General features: G+C 37.8%; 1 protein-coding gene across 1 annotated transcript in view; it reads right to left on the bottom strand.

Moving 5' to 3' along the window:
* Positions 1-27,931, bottom strand: part of FAM227B (family with sequence similarity 227 member B) — a 265,178-nt gene that overhangs the window by 196,424 nt on the left and 40,823 nt on the right. Inside the window, exons 6-7 of the mRNA XM_066276688.1 lie at positions 6,173-6,208; positions 5,615-5,719 (exon numbers count right to left, since the gene is read on the bottom strand). Coding sequence (XP_066132785.1) covers positions 5,615-5,719; positions 6,173-6,208 — 141 coding nt within the window. The remainder of the gene's footprint in view (positions 1-5,614; positions 5,720-6,172; positions 6,209-27,931) is intronic.

Below are 27,931 nucleotides of genomic sequence, written 5' to 3'. Positions count from 1 at the left end.
AGAGTTTGCTTTCCTGGAGTCTCTCTCCTAGTCCCCCCTTCCTGAATTAGCAGCCTGGTGATCCAGCTATAAGGCTGCTACTGCTTCTGCCTGGGGAGTAAGAGGCTCAAAGAGCTAGGAAATCCCCACTCTATCCCCACTCAGCGCAAGGCTTTGGGAAAGGCTCTGACAGTCAGGGCCTCCAGTGTAATCAGGCGGGGGTGGGAGTCAATTGTTGTCAAGGTGACTGTTCAGCGCCTAGCATTCAGTTGGACCACTCAACCCAGGCTTTCCACACTTTGTAGCCTATTTTGGCTGGGAAGAAGCGGCACTAGTCTCTGCTTGCGACTAGTGTAGTATAGATCTTATTATCTGCCAAGTCCCTCTTGTTAGCGTTTATCCCTGAATATGGAGGCTCTATCAATCAGAAGTTGCCCCCACCCCTTTAGCGAGAGGCACTAAAAAATATCATGCCTCTTGTCTTGGATCGCTGAACTGAGAGAGATCTTATCAATTAGAGCCCGTGGGTGCGCAGATTTCATGGGTTAAGCTAATTTTAGTGATTGGGTTCGCAGCTGTGCTCCCGAAGGTATTCCAGGCTGCCTGCGCACCCCTCCCCCAATGCTTGATTGTTAGCTTGAATGGCTGGGTGAGGTGCCCCGCCCACGGAGAGAATCTCCCAAGTAGGGAAGACCGCCCTGGTGCCTCTCCCACTCGCCCCACCGCTGGTGGCTGGGGCACACTGGGTGCAGGATAATGGGGCACCCTGGGTGTGCGGGCCAGTAGGGCGCTCTGGGCGTGTGGGATGCCCAGGGCATGCATGCGAATGGGGTGCTCCAGGCACCGGTGGCTGGGGACTCTCACTCGCAGTGCGCGGGCCGCTGGGAACGTTAGCGGTGCTCACTCTGCAACTGGACCGGGCGCGCGCCAGCGGCTGCTTGCCGCTCCCGAGTGTGGGCTGACTCACCACAGGCGCACTCCCTCTGCGGCTTGAATGAACGTCCCTGCAGTAGTTAGCTTCCTCCACACCCTCGTCTCTCAGATTCAAGTGATAACAGTCCTTTAGCTTTCAGTTTGTGTGGAACTCCGGAATGCTCCGGGGATAAATTTTTCTGTTTCTAGTTGATAAATTTGTTGTGATTTTGGGGAGATCTGTCAGACGCGCTTCTCACGGCGCCATTTCCGTGACGTCACTCTTTTTTTCATTTTTGAATTTTTCCGAAGTGAGAAGAGGGGAGGCAAACAGACTCTCACGTGTGCCTGACCGGGATCCACCCGGTATGCCCACCAGGGGGCGATGCTCTGCCCTTCTGTGGAATTGCTCTGTTGCAACTGGAGCCATTCTAGCACCTAAGGTGGAGGTGATGGAGCCATCTTCAGCGCCGGTGTTAACTTTTGCTCCCATGGAGCCTTGGCTGTGGGAGGGGTAGAGAGAGATAGAGGGAAAGGAGAGGGGGAAGGGTGCTTCTCCTGTGTGCCCTGACTGAGAATTGAACCCGGGAATTCCACATGCTGCTGGGCTGATGCTGTACCGCTGAGCTAACCAGTCAAGGCCCGTGATACTTTTTTGATTCATTTAAATGTAAAACCTACAGATATCTGACTTGGAACTTTTTTTCTTATTATTGACTGTAGGTTGGAAAAAATTGCTTCTAATGTTCTCTGGAATGTCTATTTAAAATTTTAAGTATGTTTATGACTTAGCTTTCTTGTTATATCTATTTATATAATATAAGCCCTTTTTACACTTAATTCAATAAAATTTTTTACTGAGCATCATCTCTAGCCAAGGTTCTTTTCTGCATGATACAGGGGATAATATACACTTTACTTCATCAAGAAACTTAATCTGTTACTGTATGTATAGGAAGGTGTTTGAACGGGGTTAGGGGAACTCAGTCATTTCAACGGATTCCTACACCTTCAAGCATATAACAGTAACCCTTTAACTTTCTCTTTCCAACTTGCGGATCCATAAATTCAATCCTTCTAAATTATTGTTAGTATTTCATTTTTTATCATATTCTTTTTTTAAATTATTAATAAATTTATTGGGGTGATGTTTAATAGGACCATATTAGTTTCAAGAGTAGATTTCTATGATACATATATGTATATTGCATTGTGTGCCCACCACCCAAAGTCAAATCTTCTTCTGTCACCATATGTTTGCTCCTCTTTACCTTTTCCTCCATCCCCTTTCCTCTGGTAACCACCATACCATTGTCTTTGTCAGTGAGTTTCAGTTTTATATATTAGATATGAGTGAAATTATATGGTTCTTAGCTTTTTCAGACTGAGTTATTTCACTTAGCATAATATTCTCAAGTCTAGTCATGTAGTAGCAAATGGCAGTATTTCGTTTTTTCTAATGGCTGAGTAGTCCATAGTTCATATGTACCACATCTGCTTTGTCCAATCATCTATTGAAGGACACTTTGGTTGTTTCCACATCTTGGCCACTGTGGATAGTGCTGTAACAAACATAAGGGTGCATATATCTTTGCAAATAAATGTTTTTAAGATTTTGGGGTAGATACCCATAAATGAAATTGCTGGGACATATGGTAACTCTATTCATCATTTTTTGAGGAACCAACATGTTTTCCATAGTGGTTGTACCAGTTTACATTTCCACCAGCAGTGAATGAGAGTTCCCTTTTTTCCACAACCTCTCCAACATTTTTTATTACTTTTCTTATTGATAACAGCCATTTAATAGGTGTGAGGTGGCATCTCATTGCAGTTTTGATTTGCATTTCCCTAATGCCTATTAAAGTTGAGCATTTTTTCATGTATCTGTTTGCCATTAGTACCATATTTCCCCATGTAGAAGATCTAACCTTGAGGTCTAAAATCTAGGTGCATCTTATATAGTGGTTGTAGATTTTTTTACTTGCATTTCCTGCTTTTTTGTGCAGGTGAGGAGTTGTATGAATTTTATGATGTATAAAACTTGAGTTTAATAACTTTATGTAATACTTTTTTTTTTTTTTTCAAATTTTGGGCACCTAAATTAAGATGGGCATTTTATACATGGAGAAATATGGTATGTCTTCATGAGGAAAGTATCTGTTCAGGTCCTCTGCTCAGTTTTTAATTGGATTGTTTGTTTGGTATTGAGTTGTATAAGTTTTTAAAATACATTTTGGATAGTAAACCCTTGTCAAAGCTGTCATTTGCAAATATAATCTCCCATTTGATTGGCTGGCATTTTATTTTGTTGCTGGTTTCTTTTGATGTGCAGAAGCTTTTTAGTTCGATTTGGTCCTATTCATTTATTTTTGCCTTTACTCCCTTTGCCCATGGAGTCAAAGTCATAAAATCTTCTCTAAGACCAAGGTCCATGAGTTTAGTACTTACATTTTCTTCTATATAATTTGTTTCAGATCTTATACTTAGTTAAATCTTTGGTTCATTTTCAATTAATTTTTGTACATGGGGACAAACTGTAATCTAGTTTTATTTGTTTGCATGTGGCTTTCTAATTTTCCCAGCACCATTTATTGAAGAGGCTTTCTTTTCTCCATTGTATATTTTTGGCTCTTTTTTCAAAAATTATTTGCCCATATACAAGTGGTTTTAATTCTGGGTTCTCAATTCTGTTCCAATGGTCTAGTGTCTATTTTTCAGACCAATACCATGCTGTTTTGACTATCATTGTTCTGTAATGTAAGCAGAAATAACCTTTCCTCTGTTATTTTTATTTTTCTATGCTTACTTTCTCTTCACTGTAATTTCATCCTCTATTTATTTTAATGCCATTGCATTGTACATGCTCTAGTAAGCCTACTTAAATTTGTTTTTAATATCAGGTAGGGATATTATTAAACAAAATACTGGGTATCAATGACCAGATATGCCTTTGATACACAACTTATAATGTCCTAAATCTAGCTGCTGGTCATATTCCTCTTCCATCCCCACTGACCATATCTACTACCACTTTTCAATTTCCTATTTCTTTCAATTATGCCAGCAACCTCCAAGTCAATCATACTAAAAATTCCTCAAATCTGCAACTTTTATGACATATTTATGTGATTGGCATGTGATTTGTAGTAGATGTATCCATAGTTAAAATGTATTTCTATCTTAGAACAAAAAAAGTATGAGAGTTAGAAAAAATATTATAGATGATCTAGAACAGTGGTAGTCAACCTGGTCCCTACTGCCCACTAGTGGGTGTTCCAGCTTTCATGGTGGGTGGTAACGGAGCAACCAAAGTATAAATAAAAGGATAGATTTAACTATAGTAAGTTGTTTTATAAACATTTATTCTGCCAAACTTAGAGAAAAATCTGACATAAAGTACTTGTTAAGTAATTATTATTATATGCTTTAACTTGCTGTAACTCTGCTTTATAGATTTTATAAAGTAAAGTTACTTCACTACTTTATAAATCACCATTACTGTGGAACTGGTGGGTGGTTAGAAAATTTTACTACTAACAGAGATACAAAAGTGGGTGGGAGGTATAAAAAGGTTGACTACCCCTGATCTAGAACATTCATAATATTATCTTAACAATAATTGTATCAATTTATTTTTAAAACAATAAAGTCCTATATCCTGAGGCAATTTGGAAAACATAGGAAAAGGAATAAATATGCTCAAATAAATAGGCATAACTACAATTAGCATCCATGGTTTCTCTGCATAAAATAAGGTCATGTGATTAGATTAATAAATAAGGCAGACTAAGCCTTCTCTCTCATCAAAACTCCATAAGATATAAAAGAAAATTGAAAAACATTTGCATTAGCATAGAAAATAATAGAGTGTCATTACTGAATGGTTCTAGGTAGAGTTGTAAATTGAGGTGGCCTGTGGTTTCCTAACTGAGGGGCAAACAGGAGATCCAACTAAGTCAATCACAGTCTACTTCTTGAAACAATGCATCTTGAAGATAGAACATTGAAGAGATGTACTTTCCTTCATCTTGAAGAGAGTAAAAAAAGGGCAGGAAATAATGGCTGGAATGGATTCAGCCCAGTTTAATGGTTGATTATCCTTCTGATGAACTATAGAAGATTACAGTAGGAAAGAAAACAACAGGAATTTTGTATTGAGAAATAAAGAGCTACCTTAAGCCTGGGATGACAGATGGGGAAGAGAGCCTAGTAGGGGCCAAGTCCATTTTGAGGAACTGTCCAAAGGAAATTTGGCTGAGAGTACAAGGAGCATTGTTTAAGCCTCCAGGAAATAGAAACCTTGGAAAATCAATGCCAGTAACCACCCAACCATCAACCCACTAGACCAATGGACAATGATCCAGTTACCTTCCTATGCCTGTAATTTTTCATCAATTAGTGACCCTGTGGGGATACTACTCAAAAATTCCTCAGACACTTGGAGGCTCAAAAGGTGGGTTACAGGGAATAATAAGTTATTTGTGGGTCAAAATAAGTTATTTTGGGGTCAAAATGAGCAAGCTAAAATATCACAAGCTGACAGAGCAGGGAGACAGAGGAGAAAATACCTGCTACAGTCACATGCAAAGCCCACCCATACTGGCAATCTCAGACTGCTGAAGCAGGAACAGAAAATCTAATACACTGCTTTTTGGTAATCAGGGTGTAGTCATATTCTCAAAATTTATCATACAATAAAAATAAAATAGTATTTACATACATCAAAGTTATGAGCTTTTAAAATAAAAAGATAAATTTGTTCAGCATCCAAATGTCTGGGTAGTTGAGTAAGCTCATTTGTTTTGAATCCTGGGAAGTTGCAACCCTAGAAAGAGGAAATATCACATAAGAGTAATTACTTCACTCTTTTCAGTTTAGTAGTCTCATACAGTACAGAAGACAAATACTTAACTATCACTAGTTAGTTATTTTACTTCTTTTTATGAAAATAAATGAAAAAATATTTATCCCACCTAAGAAAAAAATCTTCATGTTATCTGCTTCTCTGAAATTAAGAGCCCTGGCATAATCATATGCAAAATCCAAAAGCAAAACAAAATTATATTTCAGAACTAATTTGATACAGCTCAAATGATCAATAGTTTTAGCGAGGCTACACATACAGAAATAGACTAAGCAGAAGAAGAAAGCATCTATACCTGTTCCCAACTCTCTCTCCTAGGGGTCTCTATCTTTGTCTATAGCTACATCTATATATTTTAAATATTCCTTTACCTCCACATAATACATAATCTCATAAGACAGAAATTTTAAATACCTCTATATTCTTCTTTGTCTCCATTTTGTCTGAAAGCTGGAAAACATTTAAAATAAAATCTTTAAAACTCTAAATTAAATAATTTTTATATTTGGTAAATTTGTTCAGTTAGCTTCTGTGTGTGTGAGTGGGGGTAGGGGGAGTGGGGTTGTGTGTGTATCTCCTGCTGAAGCTGAGAATGAGAATGCTGTTGCTGTGTTAGGTGGTATTGATACAAAAATACTCCTTACCCTTGAGCTAGCCATAGTTCAAGAGGGGAATAAGATACATATATTTATACAAACAGAACACAAAAAGATAAGGGCTGTAATAGAAATGTAGCAAACTACTAACTGTATTTTGTATTCATTGGGAAACAGACTCTGAGGTGGAGTTAGTGTTCAGGACAATTTAGAGAAAGCGAGATCAATTATAGAAAAGAAGGCTGTGTGCTTGAGAGATTCTGATACAACTGGTCAATAAAGATGGGGTCAAATTTAGACAGATGTTAATGTAAATCTCAAAGTCCTGGATTTATTCTGCAGGGCACAAAGAAACACTGGAAGTCTTTCAGGAGCGGAGTAATAATAAAACAAAACTAGTTTTTGGTCATACAACCTGGGAAAGGTACCAAAAAATACAAATAATACATGTTAAAAATCCCGATTTAAAAATCCTATAAAATGTACTTAACAATAAAAATAATTATTCACACTTTTGTTAGTATAATTTATCTAAAGGTCATTTCAACAGATTCTGTAAGGCCATTAGATAAAATTCAACAGTCAGACATTAAAAAATTCAAACAATACAGAAATTATAATTTATATTAGAACTACCAGTATCTTCATGTCCCCAGAACCTACAATGGATTACTGGTGATATTTTAGTATTGCTTAAGTCTATTTTAAAGAGTATGTAAGTTCAAATATAATTATATATATCAAAAGTTTAGATCTGATTTAACAATGATTTCTAGTTCCATTCATATGTTCCTCTTTCTTGAGATAGTCACTACATTTGTTTTGTTTTTATACTTTCCAGTGCATTAAAATACTTTTACACACATATGTAGATATATATAAAGAACATAGATGTTTTTGTGTATTTAAAATTTAAAGAAATATCAACTTACATATTTTTGGTATTGTGCTTTTTTTTCACTTATTATATTTTGACAATCTACCAAAGTTGGTATTTATGAAAACTGTCAACTTCCATACAGATTTTCTACCAACCTACCTATTCCCCTTTGCAAAATATAAATAATAAGTAAATCATTAAAAGTACACAGGCAACTTTTACCAAACATACAAAGAGCAAGTGATATCCCAATATTCTACAAACTAGTTATAGACTGCAATGAGAGAGAAAGCTAAATAACTCACTTTCTGAGGTTAGTATAATTTTGATAACAAAGCCAGAAGAGATAATCATAGCTTATCCTAAGAATATAAAAATGGTTCAGCTTTTAAAAAGCTATTACTTGTAATCTGCCACATTCACAGATTACAGGCTGTAAGTAGCTTTTTTATCATCATAGCAAATTAGTTTTCTCTCCATTTCAAACTATGGAGATTGTTTTCAAGTTTTTGAGCAAAGTAATACCTATTTCTAAATCTAATCTACAGGTACACCTCAGAGATATTATGTGTTCAACTCCAGACAACCACAATAAAACAAACATCACAATAAAGTGGGTCAAACAAATATTTTGGTCTCCCAGTGCATATAGAAGTTATGTTTGCACTATACCATACCATAGTCCAGTACTTTTCAACTGCTGATCTGTGTACTGATGCTGGTCTATTTCAACCACATACCAGTGCCTGAAAACTACTGCTGTAGTCTACTTAAGTGTGCAATAGCATTATGTCTAAAAAACAATGTACATACCTTGACTAAAAATAATATATTGTTTTAAACAATGTTAACCATCATCTGAACCATTAGTGAGTCATCATCTTTGATGGTGGGAGGTTCTTATCTCAGTGTTGATGGATGCTGATTGATCAGGGTGGTGGTTGCTAGAGGTGGGTGTAGCCGTAACAATTTCTTAAAATGAGACAACATGAGGTTTGCAGCATGGATTGACTCTTTCATGAACAATTTGTCTGTAACATGAAATGCTATTTGATAGCATTTACCCACAGTAGGAGTCAGTACTCTCAAATCCTGCTGCTGCTTTATCAACAAAGTTTATGTACTATTCTAAATCTTTTGTTGTCATTTCAATAATCTCCACAGCACCTTTATCAGAAATAAATTCCATCTCAAGAAATTACTTTCTATGCTCATCTATTAGAAACAACTCCTCATTCATTAAAGTTTTATCATGTGGTTAAAGTAATTCAGCCACATCTGCAGGTTCTACTTCAAATTCTGTTCTCTTGCTATTTCCACCACATCTGCAATTACTTCTTTCACTGAATTTTTGAACACCTTAAAATCATTCATGAGGGTTGGAATCCACTCCCAAATTCCTGTTAATGTTCATATTTTGACCTCTTGCTATGAATTACAACTGCTCTTAATGGAATCTAGACCAGTGGGTCTTTTCCAGAAGGTCTTCAATACACTTTGCCCAGATCCATTAAAGGAATCACAGTCTATGGCAGCTTTAACCTTGTAAAATGCATTTCCTAAATAATAAGACTTAATAGTCAAAATTACTCTTTGACCCATGGACTGAAGAATGGATATTGTATTAGTAGGCATTAAAAAACATTATTCTTGTACATCTCCATCAGAGTTCTTAGGTGATCATGTGTATTGTCAATGAGCAGTAATATTTTGGAAGAAATATTTTTCTGAGCAGTAGGTCTCAAAAGTGGACTTAAAATATACAGTAAGCCATACTGTAGACAGATGTGCTATCACCCAGGTTTTGCTGTTCCATTATAGACCACAGGCAGAGTAGACTTAGCAAATTCTTAGGGGCCCTAGGATTTTCAGAATTGTAAATAAGCATTGGCTTCAATTTGAAGTCACCAGCTGCATTAGCCCCTAAGAAGGTAAGCCTGTCTTAGCTACATCTTCTGGATAACTTTCTGTAACTTCTACACCAGGATTTGCTGCTTTGCCTTGCACTTTTATGTTAGAAAGATAGCCTCTTTCCTTAAACCTGTAGAATCAACCTCTGCTAGCTTCAAGTTTCTTTTCCATCTTTATCACCTCTCTTAGACTTCATAGAACTGAAGAGAGTTAGGTCTTGCTCTGGATTAGTTTTTTGCTTAAGGAAATGTGGTTGATTTGATCTTTTATCCAGACCACTAAAACTTTCTACAGGTTAGCATAAGGCTGATTTACTTTCTTACCATTTGTGTGTTCCCTGGAATAGCATTTTTAATTTTCTTCAAGAATGTTTCCTTTGTATTCACAGCTTGGCTAACTGTTTTGTGCAAGAGGTCTATCTTTCCATCTATTTCAGATTTTGACATGCCTTCTTCTTTGAGCTTTATTTCAAGCTTTTGATTTAAAGTGAAAGACATGCAACTCTTTCTTTCACTTGAGCAATTAGAGGCCATTATAGGTTACTAATTGGACTAATTTCTTTTTTTTAATAAATAAATTTTTATTTAAATGGGGTGACATCAATAAATCAGGGTACATACATTCAAAGAAAACATTTCCAGGTTATCTTGTCATCCAGTTCTGTTGCATACCCATCACCCAAAGAGAGATCGTCCTCCGTCACCCTCTATCCAGTTTTCTTTGTACCCCTCCCCCCCTCCCTCCTTCCCTCCCCCCACCCCCCGTAACCACCACACTCTTGTCCACATCTCTTAGTCTCACTTTTATGTCCCACCAATGTATGGAATCCTGCAGTTCTTGTTTTTTTCTGAATCGCTTATTTCACTCCGCATAATGTTATCAAGATTCCACCAATCTGCTGCAAGTGATCCGATGTCATCATTTCTTCTAGCTGACTAGTATACCATGGTGTATATGTGCCCCATCTTCTTTATCCAGCCTTCTATTTTTTTTTACAGTGATTAAAAGCCTTTAAGCAAACTCTTGGCCAATACAGCAAGAATCCATAAAAGAGTAGTGTCCTTAACATGTTCACCAAGTCCAAGTTGGCCCCATCACCATGCCAAATCCCTGAAAAATGCAACCCAACCACAGTTCAGTCTGTAGGATCTGTCACAGGGAGCAGGAGTCCAGGAAAAGTCCATATCCAGGAAAAGTCCGCATGGCACTGGAATTGTTGTCACCATTCTATACTTTGCAGCTCATGTCCAAGTCTCAGTGACCGCTGCTTCTAGCTGGTAATGATTCAGGTAGACTGGAGAAGCCATTTGCAGCATGCATGGATATGGAGCTTCTGTTCTCCTCTGCCTGGAGAGATGAGACCAGGTAGCTTTTCCCTGGAGCTCTGCGACTGTGGCATGGTAAAGAGAACCTTGGGATACACTAAGCTGGGTGGCAAAGGTAGGTTCATAATAGAAGTTGGCAAAGAGGGGAAAGAGAGCTCTAAATTAGGAGTAGGTCCCAGCCTGAAATATGAGTGGGGCATTGAGATAGGAGGGATAAAGGAAACACTATATATTAAGCAAAGCAGCAGAACATAGGGCTATCAACACCCACAACAGAGATCTTCGAGGGAAGAATAAAAAACCTGACTATTCGGGCAAAACATAGTTAAGTGGCCCTTGTGTAAATGAGATCAGTTTACCTGCTTCTTGGAAGAAATACCCTGGGCTCATCCACAGTGTCGTAGATGGGGCCGATGGCCCTGGGCACCTTCAGCCTTCAGTGGCAAACCCCAGCTTTCTGGGCAAGGTTAGGTCATAGGTGGCTGGAGCAGGGCTGGAAGAGACTGAACCCTCCCTTAGAGGAGTGAGGGGGAAGCCTACCTTCCAGTGTCCCTGTTTCCTCACAGCAGAGGCATGTAAGCCTGGCAGGCTTTAGCTCAATGACCTTCCTTTCCACTATTGGAGCAGGACCCAGATGGCATCCTAGGAGACCCCTTTGGGGCATTGGAGCCTTTAAGGGCGTATCCTAAAAGCTGGTAGTTCCCCTGATCTCTATTGGGCTTTTTCTGCCTCTAGGTATCTTAAAAGCCATGCTCAGAAGATCTCGCTGAGGGGTTTGAGGATCCCCATCCGCCTATATAAATCTTTTCCATATATCTGGAGCTATTTGGAAAAAGATAAAAGAGTGTTATTAGCTGGATCTAATAAAGAAGGTAGTAGTTTGCAGGTGAAAAAGATTTGGTGTCTCCTGTTCATCAGCCTTCAAAAAAAATTTTTTTTAAAGTAAAAAGCATGATATTGTAGACCCGTAGGAGTTCCAGGATATGACTACCCCCTTTTAAATTGTTTTTTTTTTTAATTGACCTTAAAATGTTTGCTGAGTACACTTTAATAATACCTTAACTTTAAAGATTGTAAGACTGACAAAATACAGTAAATGCTTTTGCTCCATATGCAGGAGCATTTTCAGTTAAGCCAGTTTAGGAAATCCAATAATAGAACAATGCATACAGACCATGAGCATGCTTAGCAGCCTCTCCTGTTCTGACAGAGGTTACTATAGATCCGGAATATGAAGCCACTGTAATGTGGACATACGACTGTTTGCCAAATGAAGGTATATGAGTAACATCCATCTGCCAAAGTTGTCCTGGTAGGGGTCCTTGAGGGTTAACTCCAAATGAGGGGGCAGTATAGGACCCCTTGGACAGGATTTCCCAATCTGCTGTGCTGCTTCCCGAGAAAGTTGAAACTGTTTACACCGGGCTGCAGCGTTCTGGTGATGAATAGTATTAGACTGACTTGCTCAGTCTGTCATGGTTGCTCCATATAATTTTCTTTTGGGTAGCTTGATCAACAAGGACATTCCTAGGCCCTGGCTGGTTGGCTCAGTGGTAGAGCATTGGCCTGGTGTGCAGGATTCCTGGGCCAGAGCACACAGGAGAAGCGCCCATCTACTTCTCCACCCCTCCCCCTCTCCCTCCTCTCCGTCTCTCTCCTCGCCTCCCACAGCCAAGGCTCCACCGGAGCAAAGCCACCCCAGGCACTAAGGATGGACCCATGGCCTCTGCCTCAGTTGTTAGAATGACTCTGGTTGCAACAGAGCAACACCCCAGATGGGCAGAGCATTGCACCCTGGTAGGCATGCCAGGTGGATCCCGGTCAGGCGCATGTGGGAGTCTGTCTTATTGCCACCCCATTTCCATCTTCAGAAAAATACAAAAAGAAATAAAAAAATACAACAAAAAACAAACAAAAAAAAGAAAAGAGTAAAAAAAAGGGCATTCCTTTGTGTTAAATCTCCAGGGAGCATGGAGTGAGATTGAGTATGTCCTATGAAACATGGAGCTCTATGTTGACATATAAGTCTTTGAATAAGGAGGAACTGCTGAAATAGTTCATCAGCATTTGTCCCTAAGACAGCAGTCTTTATAGTGGAAACACCATAAGTAATATTTGCTGTCTGTCTATAGATTAAAGGGAGAATATGGCAAATGCTGAAAAGCCATGATCTTTGTGCCCCTCCCCTCCCCCAACACCCCTCCCTCTCTTGCCCCCACCCTGTAACCCCAACCCTGTTGTCCATGTCTTTGAGTCTCATCTTTATGTCCCACTTATGTATGGAATAATATAGTTCTTAGTTTTTTCTGATTTACTTCTTTCGCTCAGTATAATGTTATCAAGGCCCATCCATGTTGTTGTAAAAGATCCTATGTCATCATTTCTTATGGCTGAGTAGTATTCCATAGTATATATATACCAAAGCTTTTTAATCCACTCGTCCTCTGACGGACACTTGGGCTGTTTCCAGATCTTTGCTATTATGAACAATGCTGCTATAAACATGGGGTTGCATTTCTTCTTTTCAAACAGTGCTATGGTGTTCTTGGGGTATATTCCTAACAGTGGTATAGCTGGGTCAAAAGGCAGTTCGATTTTTAATTTCTTGAGGAACCTCCATACTGTTTTCCACAGTGGCTGCACCAGTCTGCATTCCCACCAGCAGTGCAGGAGGGTTCCCTTTTCTCCACATCCTCGCCAGCACTTATTCTGTGTTGTTTTATTGATGAGCGCCATTCTGACTGGTGTGAGATGATATCTCATTGTGGTTTTAATTTGCATTTCCCAAATCATTAGTGATGTTGCCTTTTGGCCATCTGTGTGTCCTCTTTGGAGAAGTGTGTATTCATTTCTTTTGCCCATTTTTGGATGGGATTGTTTGTCTTTCTGGTATTAAGTTTTACAAGTTCTTTATAAATTTTGGTTATTAACCTCTTATCAGACGCAATGTCAAATATATTCTCCCATTGTGTAGTTTGTCTTTTTATTCTGTTCTTATTGTCTTTAGCTGTGCAGAAGCTTTTAGTTTGATAAAGTCCCATGTGTTTATCCTGTCTTTTATTTCACTTGCCTGTGGAGACAAATCAGCAAATATATTGCTGCAAGAGATGTCAGAGAGCTTACTGCCTATGTTTTCTTCTAAGATGCTTATGGTTTCACGGCTTACATTTAAGTCTTTTATCCATTTTGAGTTTATTTTTGTGAGTGGTGTAAGTTGGTAGTCTAGTTTCATTTTTTTGCAGGTAGCTGTCCAATTTTCCCAACACCATTTGTTGAAGAGGCTATCTTTACTCCATTGTATTTCCTTACCTCCTTTGTCAAATATCAGCTGTCCATAGAGCTGTGGGTTTATTTCTGGGTTCTTTGTTCTGTTCCATTGATCTATGTGCCTATTCTTATGCCAGTACCATGCTGTTTTGAGTACAATGGCCTTGTAATATAACTTGATATCCGGAAGTGTGATCTCTCCTGCTTTATTCTTCCTTTTCAAGATTGCTGAGGCTATTCGTGTTCTCTTTTGGTTCCATATAAATTTTTGGAATGTGTTCTATATCTTTGAAGTAAGTCATTGGTATTTTAATCGGTATTGCATTGAATTTATAAATTGCTTTGGGTAATATAGACATTTTAATGATGTTTATTCTTCTTAACTATGAGCACGGTATATGCCTCCACTTGTTTGTATCTTCCCTGATTTCTTTTATCAATGTTTTATAATTTTCTGAGTACAAGTCTTTAATCTCCTTGGTTAGGTTTATTCCTAGGTACTTTATTTTTTTGGTTGCAATGGTAAAGGGGATTGATTCCTTGATTTCTCTTTCTGACAGTTCATTATTAGTGTATAAAAATGCCTCTGATTTCTGAGTATTGATTTTATATCCTGCTACATTGCCAAATTCATTTATCAGGTCTAGTAGTTTTTTGACTGAGACTTTAGGGTTTTCTATGTACAATATCATATCATCTACAAATAATGATAGTTTTACTTCTTCTTTTCCAGGTTGGATGCCTTTTATTTCTTTTTCTTGTCTGATTGCTGTGGCTAGGACTTCCAAAACTATGTTGAATAAGAGTGGTGAAAGGGGGCACCCCTGCCTTGTTTCTGATCTTAAGGGGATGGCTTTTAATTTTTGCCCATTGAGTATGATGTTGGCTGTGGGTTTCTCATAAATGGCCTTTATCATGTTGAGGTATGTTCCCTGTATTCCCATTTTGCTGAGAGTTTTGATCATGAATGGGTGCTGGATTTTATCAAATGCTTTTTCTGCATCTATTGAAATTATCATGTGGTTTTTCTCATTTCTTTTGTTTATGTGATGAATCACATTGATTGATTTGCAAATATTGTACCAGCCTTGCCTCCCAAGAATAAATCCCACATGATCATGGTGTATGATTTTTTTCATATATTGCTGGATCCAGTTTGCTAATATTTTGTTGAGGATTTTTGCATCTAAGTTCATCAGGGATATTGGCCTATAATTTTCTTTTTTTGTGTTGTCTTTGCCTGGTTTTGGAATCAGAATTATGCTTGTCTCATAAGGAAGTTTGGAAGTCTTCCTTCCTCTAGAATTTTTTGAAATAGCTTGAGAAGGATAGGAGTTAGTTCTTCTTTGAATATTTGGTAGAATTCACTTGTGAAGCCATCAGGCCCAGGACTTTTCTTTTTTGGGAGTTTTTTGACAGCTGTTTCAATCTCATTTGCTGTAATTGGTCTGTTTAGGTTTTCTGATTCTTCCAGATTGATTTTTGGAAGATTATATGATTCAAGGAATTTGTCCATTTCATCTAGGTTGTCTAGTTTTTTGGCGTACAGTTCTTCATAGTATTTTCTTACAATATTTTGTATTTCTGTTGTGTCAGTTGTTATTTCTCCACCCTCGTTTCTAATTTTATTTATTTGAGTCCTCTCTCTTTTTTTCTTGATGAGTCTCGTTAAAGGTTCATCGATCTTGTTTACCTTTTCAAAGAACCAGCTCCTGGTTTCATTGATCCTCTGTATTGTTTCTTTAGCCTTTATGTCATTTATTTCTGCTCTGAACTTTATTATTTCCTTCCTTCTACTAGCTCTGGGCTTTACTTGCTGTTCTTTTTCTAGTTCTTTTAGATGCAGGGTTAAGTTGTTTATTTGAGCTTTTTCTAGCTTCTTGAGGTATGCCTGTAATGCTATAAACTTCCCTCTCAGGACTGCTTTTGCTGTGTCCCATAAATTTTGAGTTGATGTATGCTCATTATCGTTTGTTTCTCGGAAATTTTTAATTTCTTCTTTGATCTCAATGTTAACCCATTCGTTATTTAATAACATGCTATTTAGTTTCCAAGTGTTTAAATGTTTTTCAATTTTTCTATTGTGGTTGATTTCTAGTTTAATGCCATTGTGATCAGAGAAAGTGCTCGATATGATTTCAATCTTCTTAAATTTGTTGAGACCACTTTTGTGCCTTAACATGTGGTCTATTCTAGAGAAAGTACCATGAGCACTTGAAAAGAATGTATATGCTGCTGTTTTAGGGTGAAAGGTTTTGAAGATATCTATTAAATCAAGTTGATCTAATATGTCCTTTAAGTCTGCTGTTTCTTTGTTAATTTTCTTTCTTGAGGATGTATCTAATGATGTTAATGGGGTATTGAAATCCCCTACTATTATAGTATTGCTGTTGAGCTCACCCTTTAAGTCCATCAAAGTCTGCTTTATATATTTAGGTGCTCCTATATTAGGTGTGTAGATATTTATAATGGTTATATCTTCCTTTTGGATTGCTCCCTTTATCATTATGTAGTGACCTTCTTTATCTCTAACTATGGTCTTTGTTTTAAAGTCCATTTTGTCTGATATAAGTATTGCTACCCCAGCTTTTTCATTTCCATTTGCATGAAATATTTTTTTCCATCCTTTTATCTTCACTCTGTGTGCATCTTTTGATTTAAGGTGTGTCTCTTGTAGACAGCATATGTATAGGTACTGTTTTCTTATCCACGCAGCTACCCTATGTCTCTTGATCGGATCATTTAATCCATTAACATTTAAGGTTATTACTGATATGTAATTGTTTATTGTCATTTTTTTTCTTTAAAACTGTATTCCTCTTTTCTTGTATTCTTTTTTTCCTTTGATCTGTTTACAACAGGTCCCTTAGCATTTCTTGCAGCCTTGGTTTGGTTGCAGTGAATTCCTTGAGGTTTTTTTTTTTTTTTTTTTTTTTTTGTCTGTAAAGCTTTTTATTTCTCCTTCAATTTTAAACAACAGCCTTGCTGGATTAAGTAGTCTTGGTTGTAGGTTCTTGTTCTGCATTACTTTAAATATTTCTTGCCATTCCCTTCTGGCCTCAAGTGTTTCTGTTGAGAATTCAGAAGTCATCCTTATGGGGCCTCCTTTATAGGTGATAGTCTTTTTTTCTCTAGGAGCTTTTAATATTTTCTCTTTATCATTTAGCTTTGGTAATTTAATTATGATGTGTCTTGGTTTCTTTGGGTTTCTCCTTAATGAAGTTCTTTGTGCTTCCTGAACATGTGAAATGTTTTCCTGCCTTAATTGGGGGAAGTTTTCCACTATGATATGTTTGAACAAAGTCTCTATCCCTTGTTCTTTCTCTTCTTCTTCAGGAACCCCTATGATGCAGATGTTATTTCTCTTCATGTTGTCACAGAGCTCTCTTAAGAGTTTCCTCAGACTTTTTGAGTCTCTTTTCTTTTTTCTGCTCTGCTTCTGTGCCTTTATTTATTGTGTCCTCTAACTTGCTGATTCGATTCTCTGCTTTATCCATCCTGCTTTTAATTCCTTCTGTTGTATTCTTTATTTCAGATATTGTATTTGTCATTTCTGACTGATTCTTTTTTATTATTTCAATGTCCTTTTTTATATTTGTTATCTCTTTATTTAGGTTTTCATAATGGCCATCTATGGTTGTTCTAATATCTTTGAGCATCCTAACAATCGTTATTTTAAACTCTGCATCTGGTTTTAAATATTTGGTTATATCTGATTCACTTAGGTCCTTTTCTGGGGATTTCTCTTGGTTTATTTGTGTTGTATTTCTCTGCCTCCGCATTTTTTCTTCATGGGAGTGGCTGTGATCACACGCTCGGGTGTACAAGCGTTGGTGGCCTTGGCCTTTGCCCCGCCCCCGTGTGTGATGTTATGCTCGGTCCTCAGGGCACTGGTGAGTGCTGCTGCGGGGGAGCTTGTTTGGCTGCTCTCCTGCTTCCCTTTGCTGGTATTGCTGTTTCCGGGGGAAATATTCACTTCAGCTTTGGGGAGTGACTCGTCCCAGGGGTTAGGGTGGCTATCTCCCAAAATGTTTCTCCCTGTGCCTCCCAGATTATACTCTCTTCCTATCACTCTGGTCCTCTCCCCTCTCCCTCCATCCCCAGGAGCCTCGGGTGAGTGTTTGTGAGAGAGATGATCTGCGTGGTTCCTTTAAGAAGGATCCTGGGTCTGAGAAATCAGATTCTTTCTCACAAACAGTGTCCTGACTTATTTCCAGCTAAATACTGTCCTTACACCTCTTCTGGGCTCTGGGGCTGTAGGCTGTGGCTTTGTTCCTGGGGCTCAGGACCCTTCACCCTCTGCTAAACTCACTTCCCACCACGCGATTCTCTCCCTGCTGCCGTTTGCTCCAGGGAGCTGGGCAGCCCTCTCCGCATTTCCGCGTTTCTGCTTTTCCTACCAGTCTCAGTGTGGATTCTTCAGTGTTCCTTGGTTGAAGAGTCCTCTTAGTTTAGTCCAAAGGTGGCTTTTCCAGATGATTGTTCCAAAAATTAGTTTGTATTCTACTTTGGTTCTGGGAGGTAGATGTTGGTACGTCTGCCTACTCCAGCGCCATCTTGTCTCTCCCTAATTGGACTAATTTCAATATCATTATGTCTTCAGAAACAAGAAGACCAGAGGGAGAGAGAAATGACCCGTTGCTGGAGCAGTCAGAAATCACGCATTAGTCAGAGTAATGGTGCTGTAGGAAGCAACACCGATAAATCTCCCTCAAAACTCAACAAGATCATCAACCAGAAACAGAAAAACCTATCCTTGGAGCCTCCAGATGTTTTGCAATACACCCGAAGGTATGGACAAGCAAAAAATTGGCTAAATATATAATCAAACCCCGAAGGAAATAGGGAGTAAGAAATCTCTGCCTTCCTCACTAACCTAAATAGGACTGCTTTCACTGGGAACTGAGAGTATAGAAACTAAGGCGGGCAAAGGGGGTGAATAGATCCAGGCCATGGCACAAACGGCCAAACCAGGCTGTGGCATGGAGATCCAAGCTGAGGAAAAACTGTGCCTGTGGCAACCCAGTTAGTAAAAGCTAAGACTCGCACCAAACCCAGACAAAGAAAGATAAGTGGGGCAGCCATTTTCCCTGATCTCCTGGTCGGTGTGCGCACATAGTGGGTGAGAGATTTCTTCAAAAGCCCCGGGAGTGGGCATCCGTGTTATCCCACAGAGGGGTAGAGTCAGAGGCCTTTCTGTGGGCCAAAAGCGAAATCTCCAGGCTGCCCCAGCACCCTGAAAAAGCCACGCACGGGGAGGGAGCGAGACCCAATTCCAACGCTGAAACTTTTCTGTGCGGGTGGGGGTTTCACTCAAAGTGTGAGGCGGCCGGCCTGATATCCTGGTCAGTGTGCATTGAGTGGGCAAGAGATTCCTCCCAGCACCTAAGGAGTGGGCACCTGTGTTATCCCACAGAAGGGCAGAGTCAGAGGCCTCTGTGTGGGCCAAAAGCGGAATCTCCAGGCTGCCCCAGCACCCTGAAAAAGACGTGCACGGGGAGGGAGCGAGAACCAATTCCAATACTGGAACTTTTCTGTGCGGGCGAGGGTTTCACTCAGAGGGTGAGGTGGCCGGACTGAGATGCTGGTCTGCGCGCGCAGATAGTGAGTGACAGATTCCTCCGAGAACCTTGGCAGTGCGTGCCCGTGTTATCCCACAGAGGAACAGAGTCAGGGGTCTTTGTGTGGGCCAAAAGCAAAATCTCCAGGCCACTCCAGCACCCTGAAAAAGCTGTGCATAGGGAGGGAGAGCAAATTCCAATGCTGGAACTTTTCCATGCGGGCGGACGTTTCACTCAGAGTGTGAGACTGCCGGCCTGATATCCTGGTCTGCGCACAGATAGTAAGTGAGAGTTTCCTCCAAGCGCCCCAGGAGTGGGCACTCACCCATGTTACCAGACAGAGTGGCAGTGTCAAGAGGTCTTTGTGTGGGCGGAAGCCCCGCCTGATTATGCTAGCAGCTCTGACTGACTGAGCCTTACCCAGAGCCCTGAGCTGAGTGGGAATAGAGTGGGGAGTTGCCAGTTCTTTGAGCCTCTTACTATCCAGGCAGAGGTAGCAGCAACCCCACAGCTGGATTATGAGGCTACTAATTGAGGAAGAAAAGACTAGGAGAGAGGCTCCAGGAACACGGACTCTCTCACTGGCGGAGCCTATAAATGCTAATGAGCCTCGACTGCCAATGAGACTGAAGCACGATACATGACATCACCATAGAGACTTATCAACTGCAAACCTCTACCTGAGCATGCCAAAGGGGCAGAACCCGGGGTACAGAGTCACTGAACAGGAAGAGGGAGAGAAAAGAAAAAGCAAGAAGATAACCTCTCAAAATAAAGAATAATCCACAGACTTTATAACCTATCCCATTTTATTATATTTGTTCATTTGTTTCTCTTATCTTCATTCTTGATTTTTTTTCCTCCTCCAATTTGGTCATTTAACTCTCTGCCAGTCTTACTCTCTCCTCTCCTTGAACTACACTACCTATAAGTGTTACATCTCCCATTATCTTTTCTTTCCTCTTCCTTTCTCTCTATGAGGGCAGCACTCCAAACCCTTAACTCTCTCTCTCCTCTTTTTTCTTTTTTCTTCTTTTAGTTGTTCCCTCTTTTGTTTTCTCTCTCTCTTTCTTTTCTCCCTCTATATTAGTTTCTTCCTTTCTCCTTTACGTCTCCTCTCATTCAAACCTCAATAATGAACAAATTATCTTTTCTGGGACTCAAACTAATGTTTGTGGCATTTTGGGGTTATTTTACTTCACCTTTTTAACTCACTAGCAGTGCTCCCATCCCTGGCTCTCCATTTTATCTAGTTCTTGTTCCACTAAATACAATAGTAATTTTTTAATTTGTCCCCCCATTTTCCTGTTTCCCTCTTATTTCTCTCACCATAACTCTTAGTCAACTAACACCTAAAAGCAAATAATTTTATTCTTGACCCAAATTTTTTCCTTATTTGCTTTTTGTGGCTCCATGCCCTGTTTTTTTTCTTTTTTTCTTTTTCTTTTTTTGCCCCTTTATTACTTCTCCCCAATTCAGGCACTCCATTACAGGAATTGTTTGTTCTATTTAGTACAATATAATTCACAGTTCACCACAAGATTTTCTCAAGAAAGAGGGGAGAGGAGAGGAGAGGAAAAAAGGAGAAGGGGGAATCATTTTCTTTTTTTTAATTTTTATTTTATTTTACTTTTCTTTATTTAACTATTAACTTTTTAAAAAAAAAACAGATTTCAATTTTTTATTTATTTTTTAACGTTTTATTCTTTATTAAATCTCATTAATACTATCAACAAAACCACCCTCAGATGCCATTAAGGAAGAGAAAATCGAATATCATGGATACAAAAGAAAGAGAGGTAACACAGATAGATGAAGAAAAATCTATGGAGAAAAAATTTAATATATTGGAAACTGTGGAGTTAAACGACAGAGAATTTAAAATAGAAATCCTAAAACTACTCAGAGATATACAAGAAAACACAGAAAGGCAATTTAGGGAGCTCAGAAAACAACTCAATGAACACAAAGAATACATTTACAAGAAAATTGAAACTATAAAAACAAATCAAACAGATGAAAAACTCAATTCACGATCTGAAAAATGAGGTAACAAGCTTAGCTAATAGAACAGGCCAGATAGAAGGTAGAATTAGTGAAATACAAGACATGCAACTTGAAGCACAACAGAGAGAAGAAAGAGACTCTAAAATGAAAAAAAAATGAGATAGCCCTAGAGGAACTATCTGACTCCATCAAAAAGAATAATAGGTATATCAGAGGGAGAAGAGAGAGAGAAAATGGAATGGAAAACATACTAAAGCAAATAATAGATGAGAACATCCCAAGCCTGTGGAAAGAATTAAAGCCTCAAATTCAAAAGCAAACAGAACTCTGAGTTTTCTTATCCCCAACAAACCTACTCCAAGGCATATCATCATGAAACTGGCACAAACCAATGGCAAAGAAAAAATTCTCAAGGCAGCCAAGGAAAAGAAGAATACAACATATAAAGGAAGGCCCATTAGATTATCATCAGATTTCTCAATAGGAACTATACAAGCTAGAAGAGAGTGGACTCCAATATTTAAAGTCCTGAAAAAGAGGAACTTTCAGCCATGAATACTATACCCATCAAAGCTATCCTTCAAATATGAAGGAGAAATAAAAACACTCACAGATACAGAAAAGATGAGGGAATTTATCATCAGAAACCCCCCAATCCAGGAATTACTAAAGGGGGTTCTCCAATCAGAAACAAAGAACAAAAAAACAACAACAAAAAAACAAAGCCACTAGTAAAAGCTCCACCAAGAACACAATAAAACCAAATTTAAACTGTGACAACAACAAAAAGAAAGGGGGGGTGGAGAGGATGGAGATTAAGAGTAGTAAAGGATGATGGAGTGCAAAAGTACTCACAAAATAGTGCACTACAATGAACAGGTTAGGAACCCTTTTCATTACTTAAAGGTAACCACCATTGAAAAAACCACCACAGAAGCACATGATTTAAAAAAGGTAGCAACAGAAGAAAGATGTATGGAATACAACCAAATAAAAACAAAAGATAGAAAAATGAAAGAGAAGGATCAAACAAGACACTAAAATAACAGAAAGCAATCTTTAAAATGGCAATAGGGAACTCACAAGTGTCGATAATTACACTAAATGTAAACGGATTAAACTCACCAATAAAACGGCACAGAGTAGCAGCATGGATTAAAAAAGAAAATCCAACTGTATGCTGCCTACAAAAAACTCATCTAAGCAACAAGGATAAAAACAAATTCAAAGTGAAAGGCTGGAAAACAATACTCCAAGCAAATAACATCCAAAAAAAAAGCAGGTGTAGCAATACTCATATCTGATAATGCTGACTACAAGACAGCAAAAGTACTCAGAGACAAAAATGGCCATTTCATAATGGCTAAGCGGACACTGAATCAAGAAGATATAACAATTCTTAATATATATGCACCAAAGCAAAGAGCACCAAAATATATAAGACAGCTACTTAGTTACCTTAAAACAAAAACTGACAAAAATACAATCATACTTGAAGACCTCAATACAACACTAACGGCTCTAGATCAGTCATCCAAACAAAGAATCAACAAAGATAAAGTGGCCTTAAACAAAACACTAGAGCACCTGAATATAATAGACATCTACAGGACATTTCATCCCAAAGTGACTGAGTATACTTTTTTCTCCAGTGTACATGGTTCATTCTCAAGAAATGACCATATGTTGGGCCACAAAAACAACATCAGCAAATTCAGAAAAATCGAAGTTTTACCAAGCATATTTTCTGATCATAAAGCATTGAAACTAGAATTCAACTGTAAAAAAGAGAAAAAAAATCCCACAAAAATGTGGAAACTAAACAACATACTTTTAAAAAATGAATGGGTCAAAGAAGAAATAAGTGCAGAGATCAAAAGATATATACAGACAAATGAAAATGACAATACGACATATCAGAATCTATGCGATGCAGCAAAAGCAGTGATAAGAGGGAAGTTCATATCACTTCAGGCCTATATGAACAAACAAGAGAGAACCCAAGTGAACCACTTAACTTCATACCTTAAGGAACTAGAAAAAGAAAAACAAAGACAACTCAAACCAAGCCGAAGAAAGGAGATAATAAAAATCAGAGCAGAAATAAATGAAATAGAGAACAGAAAAACTATAGAAAAAATTAATAGAACAAGGAGCTGGTTCTTTGAAAAGATCAACAAAATTGACAAACCCTTGGCAAGACTTACCAAGGAAAAAAGAGAAAGAACTCATATAAACAAAATCCAAAATGAAAGAGGACAAATCACCACGGACATCGTAGACATACAAAGAATTATTGTAGAATACTATGAAAAACTTTATGCCACTAAATTCAACAACCTAGAAGAAATGGATAAATTGCTAGAACAATACAACCTTCCTAGACTGAGTCAAGAAGAAGCAGAAAGCCTAAACAGACCTATTAGTAGAGAGGAAATAGAAAAAACCATTAAAAACCTCCCCCAAAATAAAAGTTCAGGCCCAGATGGCTATACCAGTGAATTCTATCAAACATTCAAAGAAAACTTGGTTCCTATTCTACTCAAAGTCTTCCAAAAAACTGAAGAAGAAGCAATACTTCCAAACACATTTTATGAGGCCAACATAACCCTCATACCAAAACCAGGCAAGGATGGCACAAAAAAAGAAAACTACAGACCAATATCTCTAATGAATACAGATGCTAAAATATTAAACAAAATACTAGCAAATCGAATACAACAACATATTAAAAAATAATACATCATGATCAAGTGGGATTCATCCCAGAATCTCAAGGATGGTTCAACATACGTAAAACGGTTAACGTAATACACCATATCTACAAAACAAAGAACAAGAACCACATGATATTATCAATAGATGCAGAAAAGGCTTTTGATAAAATACAACACAATTTTATGTTTAAGACTCTCAACAAAATGGGATAGAAGAAAAATATCTCAACATGATAAAGGCCATATATGATAAACCATCAGCTAACATCATATTAAATGGCACAAAACTGAAGGCTTTCCCCTTTAAATCAGGAACAAGACACGGTTGTCCACTGTCTCCACTCTTATTTAATGTGGTACTAGAGGTTCTAGCCAGAGCAATCAGACAAGACAAAGAAATAAAAGGCATCCATATCAGAAAAGAAGAAGTAAAGGTATCACTTTTTGCAGATGATATGATCCAATATATCGAAAACCCCAAGGAATCCACAAAAAGACTACTAGAAAAAATAAGCCAATACAGTAAGGTTGCAGGATACAAAATTAACATACAGAAGTCAATAGCCTTTCTATATGCCAACAATGAAACATTTGAGAATGAACTCAAAAGAATAATCCCCTTCACGATTGCAACAACAACAACAAAAAATACCTAGGAATAAACATTACAAAGAATGTAAAGGACTTATATAATGAAAACTATAAACCACTGTTAAGGGAAATCGAAAAAGATATAATGAGATGGAAGAATATTCTTTGTTCTTGGTTAGGAAGAATAAATATAATCAAGAGGGCCATATTACCCAAAGCAATATACAAATTTAATGCAATTCCCATCAAAATTCCAATGACATTTATTAAAGAAAATATTCAGATTTATATGGAACTATAAAAAACCCCAAATAGCCAAAGCAATCCTAAAGAAAAGGAATGAAACTGGGGGCATTACAATACCTGACTTCAAACTATATTATAGGGCCACGACAATCAAAACAGCATGGTATTGGCAGAAAAATAGAGACTCAGACCAATGGAACAGAATAGAATACCCAGAAATAAAACCATATATATATATAGTCAAATAATTTTTGATAAAGGGGCCAACAACACACAATGGAGAAAAGAAAGCCTCTTCAATAAATCGTGCTGGGAAAACTGGAAAGCCACATGCCAAAGAATGAAACTGGACTATAGTTTGTCCCCCTGTACTAAAATTAACTCAAAATGGATCAAAGATCTAAACATAAGACCTGAAATAATAAAGTACATAGAAGAAGACATAGGTACTTAACTCATGGACCTGGGTTTTAAAGAGTATTTTATAAATTTGACTCCAAAGGCAAGAGAAGTGAAGGCAAAAATTAATGAATGGGACTACATCAGACTAAGAAGTTTTTGCTCAGCAAGAGAAACTGATAATAAAATAATCAGATAGCCAACTAAATGGGAAATGATATTTTCAAACAACAGCTCAGATAAGGGCCTAATATCCAAAATTTACAAAGAACTCATAAAACTCAACAACAAACAAACAAACAATCCAATAAAAAAATGGGAAGAGGACATGAACAGACATTTCTCCCAGGAAGAAATACAAATGGCCAACAGATATATGAAAAGATGCTCATCTTCTTTAGTTATTAGAGAAATGCAAATTAAAATGGCAATGAGATACCACCTCACACCTGTTAGATTAGCTATTATTAACAAGACAGGTAATAGCAAATGTTGGAGAGGCTGTGGAGAAAAAGGAACCCTCATACACCTCATACACTGTTGGTGGGAATGTGAAGTAGTACAACCACTATGGAAGAAAGTATGGTGGTTCCTCAAAAAACTGAAAATAGAACTACCTTATGACCCAGCAATCCCTCTACTGGGTATATACCCCCAAAACTATGAAACATTGATACGTAAAGACACATACAGCCCCATGTTCATTGCAGCATTGTTCACAGTGGCCAGGACATGGACACTACCAAAAAGCCCATCAATAGATGACTGGATAAAGAAGATGTGGCACATATACACTATGATATACTACTCAGCCATAAGAAACGATGACATCGAATCATTTACAGCAAAATGGTGGGATCTTAATAACATTATATGAAGTGAAATAATTAAATCAGAAAAAACCAGGAACTGCATTATTCCATACGTAGGTGGGACATAAAAGTGAGACTAAGAGACATTGATAAGAGTGTGGTGGTTATGGAGGGAGGGGGGAGAGGGAGAGGGAAAGGGGGAGGGGGAGGAGCACAAAGAAAACTAGATAGAAGGTGACAGAGGACAATCTGACTTTGAGTGATGAGTATGCAACATAATTGAATGACAAGACAACCTGGACATGTTATCTTTGAATATATGTATCCTGATTTATTGATGTCGCCCCATTAAAGAAATAAATTATATATATAAAAAAGAAACCATGTATTTATCAAATAACTTTGTTTTTATATGGGCATGGTTTGTTAGGCCTCAAAACAATTACAATAGTAACATCAAAGATCATTAATCACAGGTCACCATAACAAATATGATAGTAGTGAGAAAGTTGGAAATACTGTATCAATTACTAAAATGTGACATAGACACATGTAGTGAGCAAATGTTTTTGGAGAAATGGCACCAGCTAATTTGCTTGATTCAGGGTTACCACAAACTTTGCATTCGTGAAAAACACAATATAAGGTCAGGCAAAATATATTTACAACTGTTCACCTGGAAAATAATATTATAATTAATAAATAACAACAAGAATATACTTTGTATTTTATGCACTCACAACTGTAAACCTACTTTTGCCCCACGCTTTATTTACAAAGCATAGCAAAGTAAGCTACAATAAAGTATGCCTATATAGCTAATCTACATTCACATCTATATATTTTTAATAAATTAGGACTAAAAATAAATTTTATTAACCTGAAAAAATATATAGCTATGTAAACCAGTGTTTTTCAACTACCAATCTGTGTACCAGCACAAAATTTCTAATGGATCAGCACAGGTCTGTGGACCAGTGGTTCAAAAACACTGATATAACCCTTTACAAATTATATTTAAGAGCAAATACTAGAGTTCTTTCTGAGTCATAGACAAGGTGAGAAACCACTAATGATGTTGAATAATATCCATATAGTAATATAATTTCCTATATGTCAAAGAAAGCACTTAATAAAATAATGAAAAAACAACCTAATTGACATTTTTTTAAAACTTAAAAATAAAATTTACCCAGGAATAAATTAACAGGGAATGTGTAAAATGTATGTGAAGAAAATTACACACATTTAGAAAGACAGCCTCTTTCCTGAAACCTGTAGAATCCACCTCTACTAGCTTCAAAAATTTTCTTTTCCATCTTTATGTTAAAGCTAAAATAAGATTCTTGTGTTTTACTCACTTACACAAAAATAACCATGTATGGATTAAAAAATTAAACACACAAAATATGTAAGAATAATATAAGAGGACACAAATTTATGTATGATTTTAGGATGAAGAAAGCCTTCTTAAATATTATGGCACAGATGAAAAAACAGTGACAGAGTAGTCAGACATTACAACTCCAGTCTCCCAGAACCAAAGTGGATTACAACTTAATTTAGGAACAATCACCTTGAAAAACCAATTTTGGATTAAACTAAGAGGAATCTATAACCAAGAATCACCGAAGGAAACACACTGAGCTGGTAGGAAAGGGCTGTCCTGCTCCCAGGAATTAGAGGTGGCCCAGAGGATCTCTCATGTTGGACTGGGTTTTCCAGAGAATTGTGGGCCCTCATCCACAGGACCAGAACCCCAGCCAGCCTGGAGTCCCAGAGACTAGAAGAGGCATATGGACAGTAGTTAGCTGAAAGAAGAGCTGGGTTACTGTTTGAAAGAGGGAGACAGAACTCTCAG

The sequence above is a fragment of the Saccopteryx bilineata genome, chromosome 4 (genome assembly GCF_036850765.1).
Source record: "Saccopteryx bilineata isolate mSacBil1 chromosome 4, mSacBil1_pri_phased_curated, whole genome shotgun sequence".
Classification (NCBI taxonomy): Eukaryota; Metazoa; Chordata; class Mammalia; order Chiroptera; family Emballonuridae; genus Saccopteryx; species Saccopteryx bilineata.
The sequence above is the reverse complement of the archived record's forward strand: the minus strand, read 5'-3'. Positions and strand labels throughout refer to the sequence as shown.